The sequence below is a fragment of the Mustelus asterias genome, unplaced genomic scaffold (genome assembly GCF_964213995.1).
Source record: "Mustelus asterias unplaced genomic scaffold, sMusAst1.hap1.1 HAP1_SCAFFOLD_3056, whole genome shotgun sequence".
NCBI lineage: Eukaryota > Metazoa > Chordata > Chondrichthyes > Carcharhiniformes > Triakidae > Mustelus > Mustelus asterias.
In genome coordinates, this window is record NW_027593001.1 from 30,387 (window position 1) to 40,075 (window position 9,689).

At 42.7% G+C, this 9,689-nt stretch overlaps 1 protein-coding gene across 1 annotated transcript; it reads right to left on the reverse strand.

Moving 5' to 3' along the window:
• Positions 1-248: 248 nt before the first annotated feature.
• LOC144490239 (putative G-protein coupled receptor 139) lies at positions 249-2,609 on the reverse strand (the record flags this gene model as incomplete). Its single annotated transcript, XM_078208031.1, has 2 exons — positions 249-1,156; positions 2,539-2,609. Coding segments are annotated over 2 exons (979 nt in total), but the record flags the coding sequence as incomplete, so codon positions are not given.
• Between the last annotated feature and the right edge of the window lie 7,080 nt (positions 2,610-9,689).

Below are 9,689 nucleotides of genomic sequence, written 5' to 3' on the forward strand. Positions count from 1 at the left end.
CTCTAAGGAAGGATGGAAACAGAATGGAAGGGACAGGTTACATTAGCCTGGTGACCAGAAAGCAGCTGCCATCTTTATATGTGATACAACTTTCTTCAATTGCCACCTCAGTGGAATAAAAGGGAAACTCGTGGTAGTTTTCTTACAGAGCTGCTGAAGACCAATTTCACCGTACAAGTCAAGGCGAAAAATTCTGTGATAAAAATATACATTTCGATTTGTAATTTAAACCAAACCTTTTGGATTTTCTACTTTACTATGCTTACAACGAGACTGCCAATATATATTGCTGCATGTTTCAATTCTTCTCGGAATTTCCTCTGCGTCACTGCATAAATACACGTGTTAGTGCAACAGCTCAGCAGCTGCAGCATGTTTCCACTTTCTTGGCGAATAAATTTTGGGTCATTGAAATTGGATCCTCCGAAATATGCTTCATTTGTAATTTTCACATAGAGGAAATCCAAAACGTATGTCATCCACAACAGAATGAAACTTCCTGAGATGGCGAAGAGTAAAACAACAGATTTCTTCCTGTTCTTCATTTCTGGATCACTCTGATTATCTGCACTGCTGTGAGCCCGGAGTCGACGGCGGGATCTACTAGCCGCCAGGATGTGTCTGACGGTCAGTGCATTAAACAACAAAATCAGAAGGAATGGCAGAATGGGATTTAATATACGTGCAAACCAATCATAGGCTGTCCATGAGAAGGAAGTGTAGAAAGCTGACTTTATATTACAAAACCATGGCACATTGTTCATTATATAGAGCGGTTCATACATAAAATACCAGGGAATGCTTTTTAAACAACTCAACAAACAGACCATTCCAATCACCACAGCTGCTGTTTTCTCGGTGCAATAGTTTGCTTGCAGTTTCTGGCAGCAAATGGCTACATAACGATCAAAGGTGAAAACGACGGTTAACCAGACAGAACTCTCCGTGGCTGCATAGATTATCACAGTACTCAGAGTACAGGCTGGAGTCAACGACAAAAAACTTACTGGAAAATAAATGCCAATAATCCGGTTGAAGATCACAGCGGTGACAACGACAAGGAGATCCGTCACTGCCATGGAAACCAGATATCGAGTGATGCATTTGGAGAGACCACACCTTCCTCGGGAGAGGATCACAATCGCCATCAAGTTAACTGAGAGCAAAAGCAAAATTAAAGTTGTAAATTTATTCAACAAATTCCAAGCACACGCATGGGTGCTGCGGGTTTTTTTGTGACACTTTTGCTGGTTTATCTTCGTTATGGAAGACAGCTATTCTTGGCTTTTCAAGGTTAATTATATTTCAAAAAGAGCTACAAGGGCAGACTCCATTTATGTCGCAAATTTAACGCAAAGGGTGTCTCAAGTCGCTTCACAGGAAAGCAATGCAGCAAAATTTGACACCTAATAACATGAGGCGATATTAAGTTAAATGCTGAATAACTTGACAATGAGATACACTTAAGGAAACTATATAATGAGCAGAGTGAGGAAGAATGGCAATGGCAGCAATTGCAATGTTTGGGACCGAAAGGCTGTAGATCTCCGGGTTGCATGTAAAATTCGGCATTCAAGCTTTGGACCATGTAGCAGATAAGCAGAATATCCTGTAAATACGCTTGACATATTAGTTACACCTGCGTGGTTAAAATGTATAATGTGATAAGGATTTGGTTTGGCTTGTTAGGATTCCACGGGAATATATTCAGTAAGTATGATGTGTCAAATTAACACAATTTAAGGAGCATCAGATGTGTTTTAATCAGAAATCCCGCTTGCTGGGAAAATACATTTCCAATCTGTTGAGCAATGACACTAATTGTTCCGTAATGAGAAGTGAAAAAAAGGATATATATTGTCTGGAGTTTCGAAGAGTAAAGGCGATCTTGTTGAAACAAACAAACTTCTCGAAAGGCTTGACAGAGTAAATACTGGAAGGTTGTGCCCGCTGATTTTGGAATCATGCCCAAAGATTGTATTGCTGGAAATGTTTTCTCACGTTTCCCCCTGTAGCTGAATGCCCAGGAACTATAGGTTACAAAGATATGAAAAACCTTGCCTCGGTATATGCATGCTGGCAAGAACAGCCACAGAGTATTGAATGTGTCAGAGACTTAATGAGCAAGGCTTACGTTTAAGTAAAATACATATTTCAGTGATGAAAAGACGGGCTACCACTGAGCAATAATGTTTTAGAAGAAACCTGGAAACAATTATGTCATGTTCTTTATTACCATAATGAGCGCTAACTTCATAAATCAATCATAGAAATCATAGGAACATAGAAACCCTACAGTGCAGAAGGAGGCCATTCGGCCCATCGAGTCTGCACCGACCACAATCCCACCCAGGCCCTACCCCCACATATTTTACCCACTAATCCCTCTAACCTACACATCCCAGGACTCTAAGGGGCAATTTTTTAACCTGGCCAATCAACCTAACCCGCACATCTTTGGACTTTCATTAACTCATTAAATCATTAACTTGACGCATCAATGATGCGTCAAGTTAATGATTTAGTACCACGACTTACCTGGAACTCCAATGGCAGCAAGAATTGGATAGTAAATGGCATAAACTACACCAGATATTCGCCCGTGCATTCTGTATGAGAAAAGATGACAGTTAAACACAAAGATTCTCTGTTACAAAGTCACAGGCACCCACATTAATACTGTTGGAAATCTACAGGGACGCAATTAATTTCCAACATTATTTACACTTACTTGAACAAACAGATTCAGCATTCATTTTCCATGTTCATTCTGGGAGGGGTTAGAATATTGCGATATTCCAGGGAGGGGACGATCTAGTCTTTATGTCTCCTGCCGCCTGGGTAATTTTGAGTTGAATTACTTAATACTTGGGCAAAAGTAACGGATGCTTATCATGTGAAATGTTCATTATAATGATACAGCTAAAAAATATTACAGCCACGAGGCAGCAGGCAGCATAGCTCAGTGACATTAGAACAGATGAAAATCGGAATGATAGTAAGATTTAAAAAACTACTGAAGCTAGAATCTGGAACAAAAACAGAAAATGCTGGAAAATCCCAGCAGGTCTGACAGCATCTGTGGAGCGAAGCGGTCTGACAAAGGGTCATTCAGACTCGAAACGTTCGCTCTATTTTCTCTCTGCAAATGCTGTCAGACCTGCTGAGATTTTCCAGCATTTTCTGTTTTTGTATCGAAATGGGAGTGACAGTCACATGCTATCGAATGGCCTCATATAACAGAAGTTGGAGTCCCGTGCAACATATAAGTTCCTCATAAAATGTAAGTCATTCCCAGACAGTACAAATGATGCCGACAGACTCCACCGACCTTCACGTCACAATAGCATGCATTCTCACAAACACATTCACACAGCACCGGAAACATCATGAAACTGCCCAATGCACACCACGTGGGAGCTGTCAAAAAATCCGACAGAAGAACATATGGAAATTAATAGATATGTTGATAACAATCCCAGCCCTCTTGACTATTCCACTCGTTTCTTTCCATGTTTATTTTTCTCTGGACCCCATTTCTATTGTGCTAGCTAGATTCTCCTTGTTTTTTGGTGGTTTTAAAGCTCTGGTTATTTATTTAGTAGTCGTTGTGTCATTCGTGAATTCACTAGGCTCTCTATAATATTGCTTCATCCTGTTTGATTAGGATGCAGGGATAAACAAGATCGAGATTGTCTCCTCCTCCAATGGATACAAAATTGGCTTCTTGACGCAAGCCAGAGGATGGTTGGAGAGGGTTGTTTTTTCAAACTGGACGCCTGTGACCAGCAGTGTGCCTCGGGGATCAGTGCTGGGTCCACTGTTATTTGTCATTTAGATTAATGATTTGGATGAGGATATAGGAGGCATGGTTAGTAAGTTTGCAGATGACACTAAGATTGGTGGCATAGGGGAGAGTGAAGAAAGTTATCTTCAATTGCAACGGGATCTTGATTGTGCCAGTGGGCTGACGAATGGCAGATGGAGTCTAACTTAGACAATGCGAAGTGATGCGTTTTGTTAGATTGAACCAGGGCAGGACTTACTCAGTTAATGGTAGGGCGTTGGGAAGCGTTAGAGAACAAAGAGATCTAAGGGTACATGTTCATAGCTCCTTGAAAGTGGAGTCTCGGGTGGACAGAATGGTGAAAAAAGCATTCGGCATGCTTGGTTTCATCGGTCAGAACATTGAATACAGGAGTTGGGACGTCTTGTTGAAGTTGTACAGGACATTGGGAAGTCCACACTTGGAATACGGTGTGCAATTCTGGTCACCCTATCATAGAAAGGATATTATTAAACTAGAAAGAGTGCAGAAAAGATTTACTAGGATGCTACCGTGACTTGATGGATTGAGTTATAAGGAGAGGCTGGATAGACTAGTACTTTTTTCTCTGGAGCGTAGGAGGCTGAGGGGTGATCTTATGGAGGTCTTTAAAATGATGAGGCGCATCGATCAGCTAGATAGCCAATATCCATTCCCAGAGTTGCAGAGTCTAAAACTAGAGAGCATAGGTTTAAGGTGAGAGGGGAGAGATTCAAAACTGTCCAGAGGGGCATTTTTTTCACACAGAGGGCGGTGAGCGTCTCGAACAAGCTGCCAGAGGTAGTAGTAGAGGCGGGTATAATTTTGTCTTTTAAGAAGCTTTTAGATAGCTACGTGGATGCGAAGGCTATGGAGGGATATGGGCCAAATGCGGGCAATTGGGATTAGCTTAGGGGTTTAAAAAAAAGGGCGGCATGGACAAGTTGGGTCGAAGGGCCTGTTTCCATGCTGTAAACCTCCATGACTCTATGACTCTACTGGCATCGCCAGCGAAGCCCACATCCCCTGAATCAATAACAATAAATAATGTACTCGAAACCAAGTAGAGCATGCCACCCACAACTGTTGATCACCTGCTGAAATTCTGGATTCTCGCTGCCGGGAGTTTCGACTGAAAATTCACAGCTCAGTTCCCCATTTAAATACTTGAGTTTCATTTTAAACTGTGGGCGTGGCCTAATTTACCATTGATCGGGTCTGAAGTATTTCAGTGCAGCTCTGATATCCAGTCTCCCAGAGCAGTCCAGCTCTGTAGTCTCAGCTCCCTGGCATATAAACCGTCAGCAGAACGATGGGAATCCTTCTTGTTTTCACCCTGTGTGCCTGTTTACCCTGATGAGTACCGATCAAACTCACCCACATTGCGTGGATTGAATATAAAGCTGCCCCAGTCCATCTCAATTACAGACACTGTCTAGGATTTTAGCCCCTTTGTTTGGTCCATTAAACTCTGTGTTTAATTTCCAGGATCTTTCAATCAGTCAGTGACACAGAGCCTGGCAGCGTTGACCAGGAAGGAGTGTCAGTCTCTTACCATCACCTGTGTTTTCTATGGAGTTTATGATTTAGAAAATTGTCATTTTTTTCAGACAAATCCAGACCGGGACGGAGCGGGAGCGGATCTCCAGCGGAGGGAGATTTATTGTACTGGTGAATAAAGCAGAAAAGACATTTTCACTGGAAATTCGGGATGTGAGAGTTGAAGACAGTGCCACCTATTACTGTAAAGTTCAGCACTGGTACTACTCACATAGGACACTGCACTGGGAGAGAGTTCGACAAAAACCTCAGGACAATCAAAACAGTAATTCCCAGCAATTCCCATGTTCGGTAACTTGACTTGTCGGGTTGATGTTATTCCCAGTTCAATCTAGTTTAATTTCATTGTAATTTCCACCATCAGCTATAATTCTTCAAGGCTTTTCGCTGTTAATAAGAATCTTGCATCTCTGCTCCTGTTCCTGGGAAATTTTACCAGGAGCTCAGAGAGTCAGAAGGAAAAATTTTGTCCAATGATGTTTTGTTTTTAAACAACCAATGTTCATTATTGATTTAAATCCCCTGAATAACCGAGAAACACTGATTGCTGGGTAATGGCTGCTCGGCAGTTTGAGGTGTCAGTCATTCTTGTGCTGGGCTGACTGAGAGCGCTGACACTGTGGGGAGAATGAAGGTTACAGATGGGTCTGGGACGGTGGTGACTATCACAGCCGGTAAGTGACTCCTAATCCCAGTGTGTTGCAGCCTGTTTAGGTTAGTGTTCACCGTCAGTTTAAATTCGTTACCAGCATCACTTCAATTGTCTGCTTCTAAAGCAGGGTGGTTTCCTGAGGAAGATTTTCAATTGCAGATTTAGACTTAGGAGCAGAGTATGAAACGGAAGTCGAGTCCGGCTGTGAGACCAGATTGAAGCAGTGTGAGACCCCAAAGGACAGGTTTCCTCCGGGGAAGGAGTTTCAGCTGATCCTATCTGGGCTATTATTGGTTTAAGGAACAGCAAAAAGTCTCACAACACTAGCTTAAAGGCCGACAGGTTTACTTCGAATCACGAGCTTTCGGACCGCTGCTCCTTTCTCAGGTGTGTGGAGAGTTGGGTTCACAAACATGGCAGCTATAGACAGAGACGCAATTGCAAGAAAATGGTTGGAATGCGAGTCTTTACAGGTAATCAAATCTTTACAGGTGCAGACAATGCGAGTGAAGAGAGGGATATTCACAGGTCAAAGAGGTGTGAATTGTCTCAAACCAGGACAGATGGCAGGACTTTGCAAGCCAGGGAAAATGGTAGAGGTTACATGTAGTGTGACATGAACCCAAGATCCCGGTCCTCAAAGACGCGCATTCCAACCATTATCTTGGAATTGCGTCTCTGTCTACATATGCCATGTTTGTGAACCCAACTCACCATTCACCTGAGAAAGTAGCAGTACTCCGAAAGCTCGTGATTCCAAATAAAACGGTTGGACTTTAACCTGGTGTTGTGAGACTTCTTACCGTGCCCACCCCATTCCAACGCCAGCGTCTCCAATCATGGTTTAAGGAAGGCATCGGGTAATCCTCACAACATCTTGCACTCTCACTCTCCTAACTGGTTTCAGTGAGCGTACATTCGGGGAGGTGATGGCCAAATGGAATTATCGCTGGACTATTAATTCAAAAACACAGCCAAAGTTCTGGGAGTCCCGCCAGCGCAGATGGTGGAATTTCAATTTAATAATCATATCTGGAATTAAGAATCTACTGATGACCATGAAGCCATTGTCGATTGTCAGAAAAACCCATCTGATTCACTAATGCCCTTCAGGGAAGGAAACCTGCTGTCCTTGCCTGGTCTGGCCTACATGTGACAGCAGAGCCACAGCAATGTGGTTGACTCACAACTGCCTTAGGGTACCTGGGGATGAGCAGCAAGCCAGCGACGACGCCCATGTCACATCAATGAATAAAAATACATTATGGACGCTCCGAACCCTGCTCCCTGCTCTCCGCTGGGAGAGAGCGGAGCCACCGAGCACAGGATTTCTCTCTGCTCCAGGAAATGGTCTAAAAGAGGCCTGGAAATGTCAACGAGGTACCGGGAGAGGTAACCCAAAATTGCAGCAGCCGGTCCAATACCTGCAGCGGCAGGAAAACGGGAACATGACACAAATAGCTTCGAGAGCTTATTTGATACTTGTAGGTGACATTTCACGTGCAATCAGTGACTCAAAATAATTATATCCTAACTGATCTTTATTTCCTTCCTATAAACAATCATTTTGGCAGAACTGCGAAAAGTTTGAATTGCATTCTCTTCCACATATTGATCGCTAATTGTGGACAAATCCGTTTGCTTTATGTTTTTTGTCGATTTCAAAAACATGGGATTGTGCTGATTGAAGCATAATGAATCCCTCAAGGATTGAGTTGTGTCGAGGCTGAGGGTGCTGAACCGTTCCATGGATTTTAGTTTTGAATGCTAATGGAAATAATGGATTTGGGAATAGGACGCACAGTTAGCATTAAGGTAGATGATCAGATCTAAACATTTCTGATTTGTACAGCGGGTCCCCAAGGTGGATTAGTCTACCATGTTTCTATTTCTTAAGTATCTTATTATCAGCATGAATTTCTTACACTTCTGAGAAAAAAAAATCAATAATGTGTTTGGATATCGAAAGTTTGGAAAAGCTCTGCCTTTTGGCTTTCGAAGGCCGGTAAGACATGAAAAAGCAGCACAGAAACACTGAACATTATATTGTAGTTTCAAGGAGCTCCATGTGCAGAAACTGTTCCTTCGGTGGGAGAGTTGTTCTTTTATCTTCTTTAATTCATTCGTGTGACATGTCGTCGCTGGTTGGCCAGCATTTATTGTGCATTCCTGGTCGCCCTTCAAATCAATGGCTGGCAAGGCCATTTTTAAGGGCAGTTGAGAGTCAATCACATTGCTGTGGCTTTTTCTAAACATCGGAAATGGTTTCACGGTCAGCAGCAGATACTTAACTTCAGATTTTTAAAAATTGAAGTCAAATTCCACCAACTGCCGAGGCAGGATTCGAACCAGGGTCCCCAGAAGAAGTAGATATTTATATATGAAATATGAAATGACTATCAGAAGAGATAGAAACATTCGGGTATATTTGTGCGGAAACACATCAACTTGCAGAGGGATTTGGACCAACGAGAAAAATGGGCTGAAAAATGGCAGATGGAATTTAACGCAGACAAGTGTGAGATATTGCACTTTGGAAGGACAAACCAAAGAAGAACGTACAGGGTAAATGGTAGGACTCTGAAGAGTGCAGTTGAGCAGAGGGATCTGGGAATACAGGTACAGAATTCCCTAAAAGTGACGTCACAGGTGGATAGGGTCGTAAAGAGTGCCTTTGGTACATTGGCCTTTATAAATCGGAGTATCGAGTATAAAAGTTGGAGTGTTATGGTAAGGTTATATAAGGCATTGGTGAGGCCGAATTTGGAGTATTGTGTACAGTTTTGGTCACCTAGTTACAGGAAGGATGTAAATAAGATTGAAAGAGTGCAGAGAAGGTTCACAAGGATGTTGCCGGGACTTGAGAAGCTGAGTTACAGAGAGAGATTGAATAGGTTGCGACTTTATTCCCTGGAGCGTAGAAGATTGAGGGGAGATTTGATAGAGGTGTATAAGATTTTGATGGGTATAGATAGAGTGAATGCAAGCAGGCTTTTTCCGCTGAGGCTGGGGGAGAAAAAAACCAGAGGGAATGGGTTAAGGGTGAAAAGAGAAAAGTTTAAAGGGAATATTAGGGGGGGCTTCTTCACGCAGAGAGTGGTGGGAGTGTGGAATGAGCTGCCGGATAAAGTGGTAAATGCGGGGTCACTTTTAACATTTAAGAAAAACTTGGACGGGTTCATGGATGAGAGGGGTGTGGAGGGATATGGTCCAAGTGCAGGTCAGTGGGACTAGGCATAAAATGGTTCGGCACAGACAAGAAGGGCCAAAAGTCCTGTTTCTGAGCTGTAATTTTCTATGGTTCTATGGTTCTATGTGAAGCTCGCTCTTTGGAAAAACGTCGTGATGAATTTATGGCACAGCTTGAAAAATATGGGCGGGAGAGAGGAATAAATAGACACACAGCTGAGGATGAGAGGAGAAGGGGATGTACGAGAACAAGCTTCGATCATCTGGACCAAGTGGCCTATTCGTGTTCAGTGGAAAGTGTAGAATATAAAACTCAGAGACTATTCTGTTCGGAAAGGACAGGGAACAATCAGCCAATGGACTAAAGGGATTGAAATTATCACATCCCGTAAAGGCAGTTCCCAGTGAGTAACAGTAAAACCACTGCGGAAACTGAACAGACTGAACCAACCGATAACTGAGAGAAATTAGGGCAAGTTTTCA